The 17689-nt window shown below is 41.0% G+C and overlaps 1 protein-coding gene across 1 annotated transcript; it reads right to left on the bottom strand.

Moving 5' to 3' along the window:
- Nucleotides 1-2131: 2131 nt before the first annotated feature.
- On the bottom strand, nucleotides 2132-4782 carry MELLADRAFT_93519 (uncharacterized protein; the record flags this gene model as incomplete). Its single annotated transcript, XM_007405927.1, has 11 exons — nucleotides 2132-2230; nucleotides 2330-2392; nucleotides 2479-2522; nucleotides 2593-2677; nucleotides 2785-2883; nucleotides 2973-3069; nucleotides 3159-3215; nucleotides 3317-3711; nucleotides 3793-4086; nucleotides 4219-4392; nucleotides 4528-4782. 11 exons carry the CDS (start codon nucleotides 4780-4782, stop codon nucleotides 2132-2134), a joined length of 1662 nt encoding a protein of 553 aa, XP_007405989.1.
- Between the last annotated feature and the right edge of the window lie 12907 nt (nucleotides 4783-17689).

The raw sequence follows: 17689 nt of genomic DNA, 5'->3' as shown, positions 1-17689 counted from the left end.
GGATTCTTCTTAAAAGAATCAAATTCTTTGCAAAACTCTCGAGTGTGTTCTTTAGAACCCAGAGTCCTTTCGATCAATCTTTTTCTTAAGATATCTCTCCAGTAAACACAATTTAGCTTACAAAGCTCATCAGTCGTGTCTTGACTGGAATAGCTGGTGCGAATAAAATTCATCAGTTCAGTTCCTGAAACTGGTATCTTTTCTTTGTACCTAAACGAGATATTTTATTGAAGATTCGACGAAGAGACTCGCCCTGCATTCATGATAACTTAAACACAGATTACCATGAAGCAGGGGGTTTTCTCCGAAACCCGTACACTGGAAGTCTTGGGCCTTCGGGTCGGGACTACCTAGATTTGCTATACATTAGCTCATCAAACGTGTACTACCTTTGCTAGAAAGGTTGCTCGCGCGACCGCAGATGAGAAGAGAAGAGATCCTGAATTTGGCCGCAGCCTGCTGCGAAGCCGCTGCGCAGCTCAAATCTAAAATTGGCCCGATCACAAATTTTCAACGAAATCGACTTGACCTGCTGATCTCTGGCTTTGGGGAGATCGATCATAAAGCACACACATCTAGCTCATGATGATTAAATCAAGCATACAGCGAATTTGCGCGACTTCTACCGGGCTGCCAGTGTGATAAGTGCTTGGTTTGAGTGTGTGCACAAAGCAGTACTGGTTGAGCAGTTTGGCGCCGCCCGAGTGCCCGTGTGGCAGTCTGGCTGGCATGGGTTCAAGGCTGGCTGCTTGACTCTTTTTGCTGGAATTTGAAAGACATATCAGATTCACATTTTGTGTCAGTGCGATCATTTTCATATCATAACCTCGTTTGAGCTCTTGACTGGGCAAGAAGAATATGTAAATGATTTTTTTAAAAAAAGACTTGTCCTTTTCCAATGAGATCGAAGTGGAAAAAAGACAAAAGAGCACGCCGGCTCGAACACATTACTATGTATTGAGTCGGTTCCAACAGTGGGGACCACGGCAGCAAACCGTTGCACCAGATAGACTTTAAGAATATGCACTGAGGTGCATGTTCGATTTCATCGAATGAGAGCTGGGCTCCGCTGCATGATTGATCCTGTCTACCCAAGTTCTCAATCTATTGTAAGCATAGTTATAATGAGTCTCGGAATGTGGCAAAGACAGAGACCATCAGCAGGTCAAGTCGATTTTGTTGAAGATTTGTGATCGGGCCGATTTTGGATTTGGGCTGCGCAGCGGCTTTGCAGCAGGCTGCGGCCAAATTCAGGATCTCTTCTCTTCTCATCTGCGGTCGCGCGAGCAACCTTTCTAGCAAAGGTAGTACAGTCACTCAAATTGCGGTTACAAAAGATATTTAGTGGATAGAAGCATATTGCAGGAGCCAAAACAAGGTTTAGGCCTGTGAGATCAAAAAAAACTGAGTTTTGGACTAAAGATTAAACTCCAGTTAAAACTTGGCGACACCCATCACCTCAAAACTTACCAATAGTTCTCACAACGGCTGTAATTTTCTTGTTATGAAATGATAGTCTTGATTGCAGGCACACTTCTTTACATCAAAGTTGTGTGTAAAGAGGTCTTTGTGCTTTCTTCCAAAGTCTTGAACTCTCTACTTTAATATTATATAACAAACCAGGGAGTGAAATTATTTACATATACCCCTTTGGAGAACTTTCAAACAAGAAATTCTCAGTCTTGACATACAGTTTGCAATACAAAAACAATTCAACCAACATAAAAGAAGCGAGTTCTATTCATAAATATATTTGTGCGGTGCGAATTCTATCACCTCCTTGTTTTGATCAATTACAGAATTCTGATGAGTCTTACTCATTTGGAAGAAGCTTCAGGTGGTGACTTTGGAGGAAAACCAAAATGGTTGTACGTGACTTGTGTATAAGTTCTTGTTAAGAAGTCTTCATCTTTTATATGTGTTTCTAAAGCTATGGTTTCTTTATACTTTTGACCTCCGACAGTTGCCATACCTCTTAAACAGAAAATTGCAATCTGAGTAGCTGTTAAATCAAGATATCAAAGACAGATCCCACCAGCCAAAAGAGATGTCCAGATTGATTAGTTATCAATGGCTTCACAAAAGTTTATCTGTGAAACTTAAGACTTTGAAGTATGTCTTTTATTTCAAGTCAATTGCTAGAGTTGGACTGACCCAACAAAACGCTGGCAAAACACGTCCAAGAAGCCGCTTTTAGACCTTCCAATTCTGCTTCACGAGGCACTTCAGCCTAGAATGAGAGCATCAAACATTTCAGTTATCCATAAAACACAAGTGAAGTGTTCGATTCTTGAAGATCAATGAGGAACTCAGGGAGGGAAAAGCATACCATATCTTCATGAAAGTCAACATCTACGTGCATATGTTCACTTGCGTCCGAAGTAACTTTGACCTATAGACAAGCCATAATGATTACTATCAGTTCTCATTACCCATAGAAGCTTGCATAGATTCTATGTGTGAATGGAATTCACTCACTTGTACCAAAGTTGCGAGAGCTAAACCCATTACACAAGTAAGTTCTAATTTTCGTCGCAGATAATCATCAAAGAGCTGCCAAATCGATCAAAAGACCTGAAGAGGATTACGCACGTGTGAAAGTTAAGAACAAAGCTCCTGCAGAAGCTTGATCAGATTCTTTTGACATTTGTAAAGCATACATACTTCCAACGGTGAACTAATTTTCGATAGATAGATCAGACCACAAAATCAGTCAGATTTCCAACTTTCTTTCAAAGTGATCAAGCATTAAAATGAGTAGAGGATTGAAAAAATAAAACTGACAACAAAATCTGAAGCGATTATAGATAGCGTTATAGACAAGAAGTTAAACGTCCAATAACTTGCATTTGGTTGTAGTAGGCATGTTAGAAGACATGAAATCTGGAAATATTGAATCCGACATCCCAAATTAGTGTGTCAAATATTAATTGATTGTAGATGGACAGAATTTAGAGCGAAAAATCACTTACGGTAGCCATTATGGATCCTATGACGATTAAAAGAGGCGATGACCAGCGGTGTGCAGCTCGACCGGTGATGAGACAAAGTATGATAGCCACAGCCAACCTTCGTATACGAAATCATAGACACTAGATAAGCGAAATGCAGGATTACACTGCTACCGAGAGAAGTAGCAGAAAAATGGATCAACTCACATTGGAAGAAAACGGATCAACGTGTCTTGTAGTGAGAGGTGTAAATAATCTTGAAAACTGTCAACGAGATGTTCAAAACAATGTCAGTTTAACAAGTCTACTGAAGTTGTATAGAGTTGCGTGTCATCATCGAGTTTTAATCGAAACTAATCACGAACTATTGATTCAGAAAGTAGTTTTGATCCGCATAGGCCACCCAGAGAAGCCCTGCTATGATATTCACTGGTCCTACGCTATAGTTTGTCAAATATGATATTCTCACAATAGGGTCCTGAAATCCATTCCTTTCCAAGTGAAGCTGCCACAAGATGAATCCACAAAGCAAGAAGATAGAAATCAAGAGAGGTGCTAATAAAGTATTGGTAGTCCAGCCATGATGCATAAGGCTTGATATCGATGACACTAGGGTCAGAAGTCCGATAGCAACCATTCCACCGCCAAACCAGTCGAATTGCTTTCTATCTTTTCCTACTACCCTAGGTAGATCAGGTGGCAGGACTAGATATGACAGAATGCTTATGATAACAGTCAAAGAGAAAGCTGCGTAGAAGAACTGGACGACAAAGAGCATCAAGTTAGTTGAATGAAGTACAGTGGAAAAAACCCATTTTCATAGATGTGACAGATTACTAACTTTTCTCCAACCAAGCCAAGCGTCATGAGTCACAAATCCACCACAAAATAGTCCAAGAGCAGTTCCAAAAGGTGAACCTGTTGAAAAAGTTGCAAAAGCTTCTGATCTAGCATGGGTACCAACAGCAAAGCTAGTAGAAAGGATTCCAAGAAGGGACGGCGAGATCGCAGCTGAACCAACTCCTTGTATTCCCCGGAAAATCGCTATCAGATATAGATCTCTAGCAGCAGCGCAACCAAGTGATGATGCTCCGAAAAGAAATAGTCCAATCAGGAGGCAAAACTTATGACCGTACTGTATATTGGCAATTTCGATCGAGGTCAATTACACATCAGTTTGAGCGAAAAGAAAATTGATAAATTGTAAGCAAGACGCGACGATCTTTATAAAGGTTCGCAGTCAACAGGAATACAAAAAATGGCTCACAGTATCGGCCAAGCGACCCGTCAACAGCAGAAAGCTACAATAACCAAGCTTGAAGGTACTTGATATCCATTGCACATCCGCATGCCTGGCGTCTACAATGATGGAAATCGCAACCTCAATATGAGCCCTTCTGATCTTGTGATAGTATTTTGCAAATATCGAATTTACCGAAATCTTTTTGCATCACAGGTAGAATGACATTTACAGATAGCTGCGACATATTCTGTATAACATCCACCCATCAGTCAACATAACAACTGTGGTCTTTATACGGTAAACAAGAGAGACTGGAAAAAATCCACAACTCACACAGAGAATATAACCAAGCAGGCAAACTACAATGATTGAGATTGTTTTGAAGGTGCTTATTTCTGGGGGGCATTGAGATTCTACTGGCTCTAAGTCACCAATAACCACGAGAGACACGTCCTTTAAGAAATCTGGATCGGAAGGGTATTTCTCCTCGCCGTGCCCTAATGCAGAACTAGGAGTAGAGGCTTCTCCATGCTCAGAGATGGGAGACCAATTTGAAGTAAGATCACATTGATAGCTTGGAACAGACATCGAAGTTCGAGAGCGGTGAAGTATCAGGGTTGAAGTCGATCAAGATACGAAGCTCAAAAAGATGAAACGTAACTATTTCTATGGCACTGAGAGATGACAAGCTGTGCCAAAATATAAGACTTGGATGACAATCAGCTGGGTACATAAAATTAAAATGGGGTACAACATAAAATACGATGTGAAAAGCTCAAAGACAACTTGAAGGTTTCAAGGGTGCATCTTGTTCAAAGTTGCAAGCGTGAGAGCAGACAATTCAATTCCCGGGGTGATGGGAATGTGAACTATGTATGTACATAGTGTGAACTCCGTCGTTTTTACCCGTTATTCCATTTCGTTTTATGGTTTGTTAGCTCGATGTTTATCACATCTTTAAAACACCAACCAGAGAGAACCAGAGTCCAGACTCAAGTCTGTCATATTTCATACGTCAGACTTAAGCTTTATGGGGGGGCGCCGCCGGCGGCCGCCTGGTTTGCCTGGATGAGAAAAACCTTTCCACTTCGCAAAACTAGCAGTGTCGACATTGCCGGGTGGGTGGGTGGTACATATTTTTGGAAATGAAACGAATTGAGATCGTGAGTGTTGAGATGTGCTCAGGTGTGATGGGGTGTGATGTGTTTGTGTGCGTGGCGGAGTGGAATTTGAAATCAGGGTGAGCCCCAGCCCGAAAAACGCGGGTAGGGGCCTACCCGTTCCCCGACCCGAATCTGAAAAACCCCCCGCCACCCGCCCCCAAACCGATGTAAACCCGGCTTCCAGGAGGCCCCTTGAACCCGCACCCCAGTCCGTATGTACAATCACGTGGTGGGTGCGGAGTCTGGATTTGAGACCCGCCCAGTGTACTTATATTGCGTGCGTCAGGGCCCGCCTTTTGAGCACGCAAAATCAAGATCAAAAATTGAAAAAATTGAATAACCAATGTTGAAAATTATTGAAAGGGCAAACAAATTGTTTATCTCTTGCAAATTACACTAAAACAATCACAGAAGCATTTTTTCAAGTCTTATTAACTTTAAGTGATCCAGAAAGCCGTATTTTAGTTTGTGGTGCATCTAATCCATCAGCTGATACATTAGTTCTTAGATTAAAAATCAAATTACAATCACATGAAATTTTTAGATTATTAAATGCCAGTAGACCCTTTGAAGAGATTAAACCTCAATTATAATCTTGTTGTTACAGTCAAGCCCTTCTAAAGCCATACCACTTGGGGAAAGGCACACCTATGGCTATAGAGGGGTTATGTCTTTGTTGGGGAACCCCTCAATAGGCATACATTCATAGCTATACATTGAAATCCCTCTAAAGGCATGAAAGACATGGCTTTAGAGGGTGGTCTCTCTACAGCCATAGAAAAGATCCCTCTAAAGACATGAACAACATGGCTTTAGAAGGTTGTCTGAGCAGGAAGAGACAGCCACATAGATTGGATTCCCAATCTGTGTGATGTAAAGTGAATTTGCTTTGTCAAACAGTATGACCACTATGCCATAGTGCTCTGGTGGTGACAAATTGTCTTCTTTCAGTCATGGTGTGTACCTGATTGGTACACCAATACTCAGGAGCAAGAATTTAAGGATTCCTACCTCCCTATTGACCACTTTTCTATGGCTTTACATTGAAAAGATAGGGTTTTTTCTGAATTCTAGGTATGGGTTAATGTGTTAGGCAGAAACTATGGGATTTTATCAAATTTTGGCCCCTCCCAACTTGGGAGAACCAAAAAACCCTGCCTATAGACGGGTTAAGGCTTTAGAGTGGTACAGCTTTAGAAGGGTTTGACTGTATTTGGAAAATGGTTATTTCACTTCACCGCCCCTCATGTAAGTTTGGTAAGGGTTCAAGTCTCAATTCAAAAAAATCAATCTACCAAAAAATACCCAAGTAAAATCTGATTCAATCATACATACATCAAACTAAAACTCATGTAAGCAGTTATTTTCAAAACAAGTGATTGTAACATCTTGTATTGATGCTTCTCTACTAGAATCATCTTTTTGTTCAAATTCATCATTACCAACACCGCAAGCGCTACGCAACGCAATGGATTTCAACCTATTTCCATTGCGTTGCGCAGTCGGCGCATTATTACGCTACGCAACCACTCCGCAATGGGGTGTTTTTTTTGTAACTTGCCGTTGCGGAGCGGTTGGGCAAATATTGCGGAAAATGCGCAATATTGCCCTATTTCCGCAATATTTGCCCTAAATAACCGTCAAAAACCGACCGCAATTGTGGTGCGGGTTTCTGACCAAGGGGTTTTTTGAACCCGGATTGCGGAGCGCTGGCACCGCACTATATTGCGTTGCTATTGCGGCGCCCAAAAGCGCTACGCAACCGCACCACAACTGCAACATAGTGCGGTGCTCTTGCGGTATTGTCATTACAACAATTTGAAAGATTTCTATACCAATTGGCCCTTTGGCATGATTGTAGGTGGTGGTTGTGAGAAAAGTGTGAGAAATTCCAAGAACAAAAGAAAAAGCTCAAAGCTGATGAGAGGGCGTGTACACCCTATATTTTGACTTTTTGTGCCACACCCACCATGTGGATGTACAACCACTTCCAAACTTACCACTGTCAAACATTAAATTAAGTCACGCTGTACCAACTCAACTAGTGCCGCCAGGTGCCGCACATAAGCTTTTGCCACTTCACAGAAGAAAACAGGAAAGGGTCCACTCATGAAGGGGGTTGGGTCCATCAACAACCAAGTTGATAGCACACCACAAAAATGACCCACTTAACAAAGTCCTTCCTCCAAGCCAACAGAGAGGTGAGGGTCCTGCACGGGGTGGCACTTGTGTTAAGCTAGCAAAGAGGCTCATTTTAGTCTGAACTCCAGTTGTGAAGGGGTGCTGAGAATTTTGATCAGAAAAGCATAGATATTTTATCTTGGGGGTGGTGCTGGATCCTCTTTGCATTCCAAGATATGATATATTTCTGGACAATGCTTTGTCTTACTTCATTGGGAGCTCTATCTTTAATGAATTCAATGTGTGATCAATTATTGTATGATTAAAATCTAAGAAACACAAAATCAATGCTAATAATGATTAGAGAGTGAAGCAAAATCACCTAAAGTATAAGTCTAAGATATACATATTCCATTCAATGATATGCTTGAAAAATGATTGAAAGTTTTCAATCCCATTTTCCATTCTTTGGGATGGCCATGACAGGCACAGTTTGAGGACACAAAACATATGAAATTTTGGTATTTGATTGTGTTGGAAGACTACTAGCCACTGGTGGATTGTTGCGAGAGCTGCCTGAGCCCTGAAATGCTTATGTGGTGACTTGTCCATGAGGAGTGAAGGGTAAGTTTAGAGATATTGTGCAGGGTTATATGAGCATTTGTGATCTAAGTGTAGGGTAAATGTAATCAGCATTACAGATCCAAACATCAAAGGGTCCTGTTCTAATCTTTGTCCTTGTACCTTTAAAATAGCAGGCCACTTTTCCTGACTTCGAAGGTAGGTTAGATGGTAGATAACAATCTCCCAGATAGGTAGCAAACATCTGATATTGTGAAAAGTGAGATTGTCAATTTAGAACACCTGACAGTGTTTGAACATTGATCAACCAACCTGTTGAACATAGTACAAGGGTGTTTTGGTGACTTTGAGAGCTACAAGGTTGGACAAGGAGTTGTGTTAAAGCCATTCACCACAAAATTGACTGTTTTTAGGATTTCAAAAACCCCCCCACAACTTACTTGAAACCCAAGAGATTGGGGTGCTTTTTAATGGAATAACTTCTATTTCTACTATTGGGTAAGTGCTAGGATTACGAGCTTTCTATTTTCAGATATGAGTAATATACTAATATGTAATACATGTATCTTACTCCTATCTCCGTTCTCAGCCTTATGCTATCCTAACTCAGGATTCCTAAGTTGAGAATACTGTGGGGGGGGTCTCGAGCCTGGAAATGTACCGGGGTGACCCCATGTAAGAGACGTGCCAGGATAGAGTCAAGGGTGTTGCTGCCTAGTGTATAGATTGCAACGTGAAGAACTAGTACAATAGTGAACGTGGATATTGAAGAACTATCCAGTAACTCAGTATAAGCATAGTCTTATAGGCTCATAACATCACTCCCCCTTTTATGACTCAACCCCCTCTTGCAGGTTAGAATCTTTCCCCGGGTTGGCATTAAAAAACCCAGTGGGAAAAAGCCATAACCCTCACTTGTACCCCTTTGCCTTTCTATAACTTTCATCTGCATTTGGATATTTTGAATTGAATTGTTTTACTAACTCACTCGCATTCTTCAAATTTTCTTCCGGTTCCCACGTGTCAAAGCTTGAATCATATCCTTTCCAACTGATTAAATACTCCATTTTCCCTTTTCCTCTTCTTCTTTTGTCTAATACCTCCTGGACCTCATATTCTTCTTCTTCTTCTATCACAATTGGCGGTGGTTGTGTTGCTTCTTGACCTTTGATCGTGCCTTTCCTAAATTCTCTTAATAAATTTACGTGAAAAACATTGTGAACTTTTTTCATCGACATTGGTAATTCTAACTTGTAAGCATTAGTTGATATTTTACTACTTATCTTGAATGGTCCTAACCATTGGTGAGAGAATTTCGTGGTTGGTCTCGTAGTTGATATATGTTTGCTACTTAACCAAACCTTCATCCCGATTTTCCATTTTGGTGTTTCCAGTACTTTCTTATCAAATTGATTCTTCATATTTTCTTGCGTAATCAATAATGAATCTTTCAATTCTTGTTGCACTTCACGTAATTGCTTGAACCTGTCCTCAACCAGTGGGATTTGTTGTCCACTCGACGCTACTCCTGCAAATCCTACATCATAGCCGTAGTTAGCCCTAAACGGAGACATACCTATCGCAACATGCTCGTTGTTGTTGTACGCAAATTCTGCAGTTGGTAAGAGCATTGACCAATCATCTTGCTTGTAGCTTGTAAAGTGCCTGATGTACTGTTCCACTGCCTTGTTTGTAATTTCGGACTGACCGTCAGTTTGAGGGTGATAAGCCGTCGACGCTTGAGTATGAATCCCTAGCTTCCTGTTGATATCTCTTGTTATCCTAGAGATGAAGACGCTGCCTCTATCGGATGTGATAGTTTCAGGCGTCCCATGGAGCTTCCAAACATTCGAAATCATTAAATCAGCTAATTGGTCAGAATTCATAGTTTTGTTACAGGCTATGAAATGGGCCATCTTAGTTAGGCAATCAACAACAGTTAGGATACTATCGTGTCCATTGGATTGTGGTAGGTCAGTGATTAGATCATAGCAGATATCCGTCCACGGTCCTTTCGGGATTGGTAGCGGTTGTAAACTTCCGAAGGGTTTTGTTGTTCTTGCTTTGATCCTTTGACATGAATGACATCCGTCAACGTATTGATTTACGTAGCTCTTTAGTGATGGCCAGTGAAACGCTCTTTTGACTAAAGCGAGAGTGCGCATCCTACCCGGGTGTCCTGCTAATCTGCTATCATGTCGAGATCAAATGATCATCAGTTTCAGTTCTGCATCATTGGGGACTTCAATAATATTTTTAAAATATAACACTCTGTTGATACACTTGTAGTCTTTCAATAACTTTGAATTCGGCATTTCTTCACATAGCTTCATAGTTTCTGTGATTCGTGAGTCATTGCGTGATCTGATTTTAACTTCTTCAATTAATTTTAAATCATTCCATACTTCTTCATTATCGTTTTCATCTTCCAATTCAATTTCGTCTATTGCCGGCTCTTCTACTTGCCTCTCATCATCGAACCACTTCTCAATCACTTCTAATTCATCAATGAAAGCATCCTCCGGTAGGTTTTCAGGTTTGATTAACTGTCCAAACGAGAGCTTGTCCTCTTTCGAAGGAGCTAAATCTGGCCTTCGCGACAGAGCATCCGGCTTCGTTGATTGCTTACCCGGCCTGAAGCGTATCTCGAAATCAAAACTTCCTAAAATTTCCGCCCATCTAGCTTGTCTACGGGTCAATTCTTTTGTTGTCATCAGTGATTGAAGGTTCTTGTGGTCGGTATATACGATTACACTCAGTCTGTTGGGGTTGCCTTCAAGGTAATGTCTCCATTCCTTGAAAGACGCCACAACTGCTAGAAGCTCCTTATCGAAAATTTCGTAATTTCTTTCTGCTTTGATGAGTGATCGTGACAAGTAAGCTACCGGGTGGAGTTCGCCATCGTCCTCAGAGACTTGTGATAGTACTGCCCCTAGGGCAAAGTCTGAACAGTCACATTCTAAAACAAATGGATGGTACGGGCTCGCTATCTTCAGTACTGGTGCTGAGGTGAAAGATGTCTTCAGTGTTTCGAATGCGCGTTGACATTGGTCCGTCCATTCGAAGGGAGTGTCCTTTTGTGATAGGGCGTGTAATGGGCGTGCTATCTTCGAAAACTGTGAAATGAATCTCCGGTAGAAGTTTGAAAAGCCTACAAATGTTTGGACTTCAGATAGGTTACGTGGGATTGGCCAGTCTTGAACTGCTTGAACTTTAGTCTTGTCCATTTTGATTTGATTCTTCGAAATAATCAGTCCAAGGTACGCTATCTCAGATTGTGAGAATTTGCACTTCTCAGGCTTTAACCAAACGTTTTGCTTCTTCAGGATTTCTAATACTTCCTTCACAACTTCTTGATGGTTCACTCCTGGTTGAGTATATATGAGTATATCATCTTGATATGCCGCTACATCTCTTCCTATGCGAGACTTTAATATATCCTGAATGAAGTACTGAAAAAATCCGGGTGCTCCAGTTGGGCCGAAGGGCATAGTTAACGGTTCGAATTGTCCTGCCTTACATATAAATGCTAGTTTTTCTTCATCACCTTCACGAACCCTGAGATTGTTGTATCCATTTCTCATATGGAGACTGGTGAATTGATCAGCGTTCAATAAGCTGTCAATTAATTCCATTGTCAATGGAAGAGGATACTTATTCTTAACCGTAAGCGCGTTCAATCTTCTATAGTCAAAGCATGGGCGTAGATTTCCATCTTTCTTTCCCGTGAAAAGAACCGGGGCCGCCCACGGAGAGGTTGTTCGTCTGATGGTTCCATTAGCCAGTCCTTTGTTTAACATTTCATTGAGAGCTTTGTTTTCTTTGGGTGATAGGGGAATTACTCTACCAGCCTGAGGAGTGGCTCCTGGAACTAGGTCAACTCTGAAATCATATGGTCGATGGGGGGGTAGGACATTTGAATTTCCTTTTTCAAACATAGCAAGGTATTCATGGTACGCTTTTGGGACTAATTCTGCTGCCGTCTTTTCTGGGGTGTTCTTGTTACTTTCTGCGGCTAGTTTTGCTGAGAGATTCCAAGACGTTTTTGCAGTTGCTAAGGCGTACAATAGTGACTTTTGGATGTAAGATCTTCTCGGGTTCATGATTCCTGACTGTTGGCTACGGTGAAGGTTCTGCCGGATTGGTATCTGTGGTTTTGGGAAATATTGCAAAGATGCTTTCTTCTTCATCTGTTCACAAAACTTGATAGAACTAAGGCCTTCGAACTCACATTGCGGGGGCTTAAGCATATCAACGATACACGCCCCCTCATCACAGCTCTTAGCTTGCCTTATAGGCTCCATCTTCGGACCTTCTAAGGCTTTTGGCAGGCTTGATGATACTGTCTTGGCAGTAGCACTTTCTCGTTTTGGGTCAATCTCGTGTTCCTGATGGTTTAATTGAACAATTGGAGAGGAAACCAGCTTGCTACTGTCATGGTTAAGATCTAGACAGGGGTGATTATCGAACTCACATTGCGGGGGCTTTTGTGTATCTATGATACTCACCCCCTCGTCAAGTTGCCTAGCGTGCCTCTTGGGCTCCATTCCTTGGACCGTCGAGGTGTTTTTCAGCCTTGACGACACTGTTTCAACAGTGGCAATCTTCATGGGGTCCGTCTTGAGTGTACTTCGTTCCCAATCAATCAATCGAAAGTTTTCCTTGATCCACGGGATTCCTAAGATTACATCGTACTTGTCTCGAAGTTTTGTGACAATGAATGTTGTTTCTTGATTCTGATTATTGACAATGTAATCTCCAGTGTGTGTGACTGATGCTTCATGACCGCTGAATCCAGTCACACTTCTGGGTTCAGGCAATGGATAACTGCTAAGTCCGTTGTTGCTCACAAAGTCCGAACTTACAGCTTCATGCGTAGCCCCGCTGTCAATGAGGGCTCGCGCGTTAATGGTTGTGTCTTTGGAAGGGTCGTAGAGTTGGATCATGGTAATAATTCGATTATCATGCATTTCAAGACTACTGAGATCACCCTTTTCAACTCCTATCTCCAACTTGCTCGGGTGAGGCACAACCGTCACTCCCGAGCATCTCCATTTTTTGACTTGTCTGCTCTACTAACTTCACTACTGACATTTGAGTTTTCTATCTTGCTATCTTATTCAGCTAATCTAGCATTAATACGTTTCTCAGCATCATTAAATTTTGAAAAATAACCTCCTTTTCTTCTTTTAGATGTCGGGCATTGCGCTATCATGTGATCTTTCCTTCCACAGCTATAACACGCTCTATCTGCACCTCGTCTTTTATACTCCTCAGCTGATATGTCCAATCGATACGCCAAACAGTCCATGGCATCGGGATCATGCACAGGAGTGGCTTGGGTCATTGCCGAACTCTGACTAGTCTCTGTCGATCGCTTGTGAATTTTGTTGTCAAGTTTTATTGCAAACTTGGCCATCTCGTCGACTTCAGTGAAAGTTTCTCTTATCATATAAATCAAGACTTCGGTTTTCAATCCTTGTTCGAATTGAGAGACTAGGATTTGTTGAGGCCATTTGACAACTAACAAGAGCTCAGAGAACTTGATCCAGTAATCGGAAACAGTTCTGGTTTGCTTGAGAGCTCTCAACTCCTTCTCAGCCTTCGCGGTACGCTCGGTGTCGAAGAAGGTTGCTTTAAAGGAATCGACGAATTTGTCCCAAGTGACCAGGTGAGCGGTTTCACTGTTAAGGACTTGGTCTATGATGCTTTGACCCCAAATACTGGCTTTGCCGGTGGTGTACGAGAGAGCAAACGCAACTCTGGATTGTTCATCCGCGAACTGATTGCCGTTTAGCCTCATATACAGGCCTAGTTGGTTCAAAAAGATCTCGGCCTTCTGGCCTTTCGAACCATCAAATTTATCAGGTGTTGCCACCTTCAGTGGTCTTACTGATTGCGTTACGACAGGGATCTGAGTCGGAGCTTGGGCTTGTGATGGAAGAACATCAATGCCACTCATCGGCACTTGTTGAGTTTGGGCCGACAGCTTGTCCTGCTCCAGCTGCTTTATTCGAAGTTCAGCTTGCTGGCGGAGAGTTGTTTCTTGTTGTCAAAGTCTCGTCTCTTCGGAAAGTCTCGTATTCAAATCTGCAAGTTGTTTCAATATTTCATCCATATCTAATTCAGTTCGTGCTTCTGAGATCTTGTGTCGATTAGACTTCGATTCAGTTGAATCCGAATTAGTTGGGCTTGTGGGTACTGAGAATTCCGGCGTGTTGACTAGATTGCGGAGTTACGAGGGTGAGATCTAAGTAATACCACTACAGTTTATTCTTCTACTTCTAATTTTAACTTTCACTTCTTAAATCTTAATTTCCGTACTATTTTGATCTTCTTCCTTGTTCGAACTTTTATGATTTCTAACTTTAAATTTATTTTAACTTTGAGATTTTCCAACCTTGCTTATAGATTTGATCCTAATCAATTTTACCGGTTTCTTTTGTTTGATTTCTTCGTTTTTGAACTTCTTTTCTTCTTGCTTCTTTTTGACCGTATCCTATAGGTGATTAGACGTTGCAATATGTAAGAGACGTGCCAGGATAGAGTCAAGGGTGTTGCTGCCTAGTGTATAGATTGCAACGTGAAGAACTAGTACAATAGTGAACGTGGATATTGAAGAACTATCCAGTAACTCAGTATAAGCATAGTCTTATAGGCTCATAACACCCCAGGGCCTACCTCTGAGGCCCTGAGTTGTCTACCTCCCGGTCCGTTCCGGGCTCCAGACTACGTAAAGTGCCTGGAAACGGGTACCAGAGAGCTTAGTCCTAGCCTAGGGAATGGTGGGTGGGTGCGAAAATTTTTACTACTTAAAGTATGAGCAACTTGAAGAGCATGAAATGCTCGAATCTACGACTAAGGTGCAGGAGAAGAATTGCAGAGAGTGATTGAAAAGTTTTCAATTCCTTCTCTCTGTATCTTCTACCCACCCGACCTTGTCGTGTATGTAGTGCTTACATGTGCACCTAGTCTGGTCTTACCCGCTTAGTGACAATAGAAAACCTTAACACGTCGTGCCTTTGGTGGTAAGATATCATCTATTTCTACTATTGGGTAAGTGCTAGGATTACGAGCTTTCTATTTTCAGATATGAGTAATATACTAATATGTAATACATGTATCTTACTCCTATCTCCGTTCTCAGCCTTATGCTATCCTAACTCAGGATTCCTAAGTTGAGAATACTGTGGGGGGGGTCTCGAGCCTGGAAATGTACCGGGGTGACCCCAGGGCCTACCTCTGAGGCCCTGAGTTGTCTACCTCCCGGTCCGTTCCGGGCTCCAGACTACGTAAAGTGCCTGGAAACGGGTACCAGAGAGCTTAGTCCTAGCCTACCTTACCTTGGGGTATCAGAGAGCCCCGAGTTCTCTAGGCCTATTCTCTCAGGTACAACAAGGTTTCTGTATGGCTGAAAAGCCTGCAGATCCCCCCCTGTATTTGTGTACAGATGTTCTCTCAAGTGGAACTTCGATGCCGCCTGATTAGTTCTGACGGGCATCCAGTGAGGCTCTCATATGACTTCCGTCTTAGCCCACTGCGTTTAATTCAGGACAGGTTTGGTTTGACTCCATTGCATACTTTCTGGATAGTTATATCTCATCTTTAGTTATGTTCATCCGCGTTTACTAAGTTCCATCCTCTCTAGCCATCTCCTGTTTTCCTCTATCTCCTCTGTATCAAATTTCCGTAAGTACCTCTCATACACTTTTAATTTCCAGCGGCCTTTGCTTATGATTTGACTCAGCGGCACGCCTTCGTTCCATAGGAACGAAGCTCCCCCGACACAAAAGGAGTGTCCGGTCAACTTGTCGTAGCCGTCTTTCCTCCACAACTTCCTGAGTATCGACATTACTCCGTTTTTGGTCAACCCAGAGCCTCCGTTACCGTCTTTCTGGTCGAATGTGAAGAGGTTGTTTTCCACGTGGGATCCATTTTGTACGTTGTGGTGATCAATTTATGGGATCAATTAAAAAATTCACAATTACCAGTTTACCAGTTTATTAGCAGGATTCAGCAGGAAAGAAAATTCGAAATGGAGGTTTTTGATCAATTGAAGCTCTTGTAGGCTTATGTATTGGTCATTAGGTCAACATTACATCATTTTATTTCACATTATATATTAAGATCATTATAGTTTACTTACAAATTTATTACAAAAAGAAAGAAAGAAAAACATAAGAAAAATTCGAAATTATAGGTATAAAGGTTGGAAAATGGTTTTTAGGTTAGTAAAAATAAAGTTATGGGTATTATGAGGTTAGAATATGAAAGAACAACATTATATGATACTATGAAAATTTTAATCTTCAAGGTTGATAAGTAGAAACAGAAGTTATTAGGAAAAAAGCACTTTTTCGAAGTTGGTAAACAAGAGGTACACGTGTAGTTTGGTTGTGTAATAGTGGTAGTGATGGAATTTAAGGTTGCCAAGAGGATTTTCCGGGATTTTTAAGGCTATAGATGATGATGTCATATTACATGAGCAAGAAAGGCTTAGTAGTAGCTGTGAAAAGTGAAGAAAATGGAGGTTTTCAGCTAATTACATATGTCAAATGACGTCAGAATAGGTTGGTAGATGGCTCATTCAACGCAGAAGAGTGGATTACATAATGTACAAACTTTAAATCATTAGTAACGGAGGTGTGTGTAAAAAGTTATAAGGCAAATAAAGAATTGGTGTGAATCTCGAATTTACAGTCACAAGTCATATGTAACACTAAAAACCTTAACTTCACAACTCAATATCTTACTCATCACTCATCAGAAGTAGGTCATGTAGGTGTCAGAAATGATCAGTAACACGTGGACTACAAGATGCACTTTAGTAATCAAAAATTGGAGCACATCTGAAAAAATTCGTAATCTCAAAAATTGGTTTTCAGCTAGTTTACAAGGAAAAAATCACCTGTATTCATCATAAGAAGTGCTGTACATCATATTATTGCGTCATTGATCACTTTTAGCTGTGAAAATTACATCATTTATTAGTAACAAAACCATTACATTGCGTCATCATAGGGTTTTTAGGGAATTTTGGGCGGATTTGATTGGTTTTGAGGCTGTTGACCATTGTAAAAGTTCTAGTACATTGTTATATATACTTTGAGAGGGTTTTGGGACTGTTGTTCCCCTTTTTTTCTTTATCATTTACGCCATTATTATTTTGTTTATCATCATAAACTTATTTTAATAGTACCTGTTCACTTAAATACGCCCTTTATTACAGTTATAAAGAGAAATTTACTTTAGTTTTATAGTCATAAAGACTTATTGGGAATAATATCAATCAGATATTGCTTATTTTTTTCAGTTATCAATTGGGAATAACACTATAGCAGTGTTGATAGTAATACAAAGTGTGCTTTTGAAGTTAAAATTACGTGTGAAGTTATATTTCTCTGGTGCCTTATCAGTACTCAATACAACAGAGCTCTTTCTGATTGTGTTGTTTTAGAAGAGCAGTCCTTAGACAACTTCTACTAGTCATTTTATTAGTAGATTATCCTCTTCCAGCTCTGTATAACCCTTGTTGGGTTATAAGTTCTACATATTGGTGACTCTGCCCGGGCTTGACAAACTTATAATTAAATCAATTTCTCTTTTAATCATTATCAACAAGCAAATTA

This window comes from Melampsora larici-populina (assembly GCF_000204055.1).
Source record: "Melampsora larici-populina 98AG31 unplaced genomic scaffold MELLAscaffold_5, whole genome shotgun sequence".
Classification (NCBI taxonomy): Eukaryota; Fungi; Basidiomycota; class Pucciniomycetes; order Pucciniales; family Melampsoraceae; genus Melampsora; species Melampsora laricis-populina.
The sequence above is the reverse complement of the archived record's forward strand: the minus strand, read 5'-3'. Positions and strand labels throughout refer to the sequence as shown.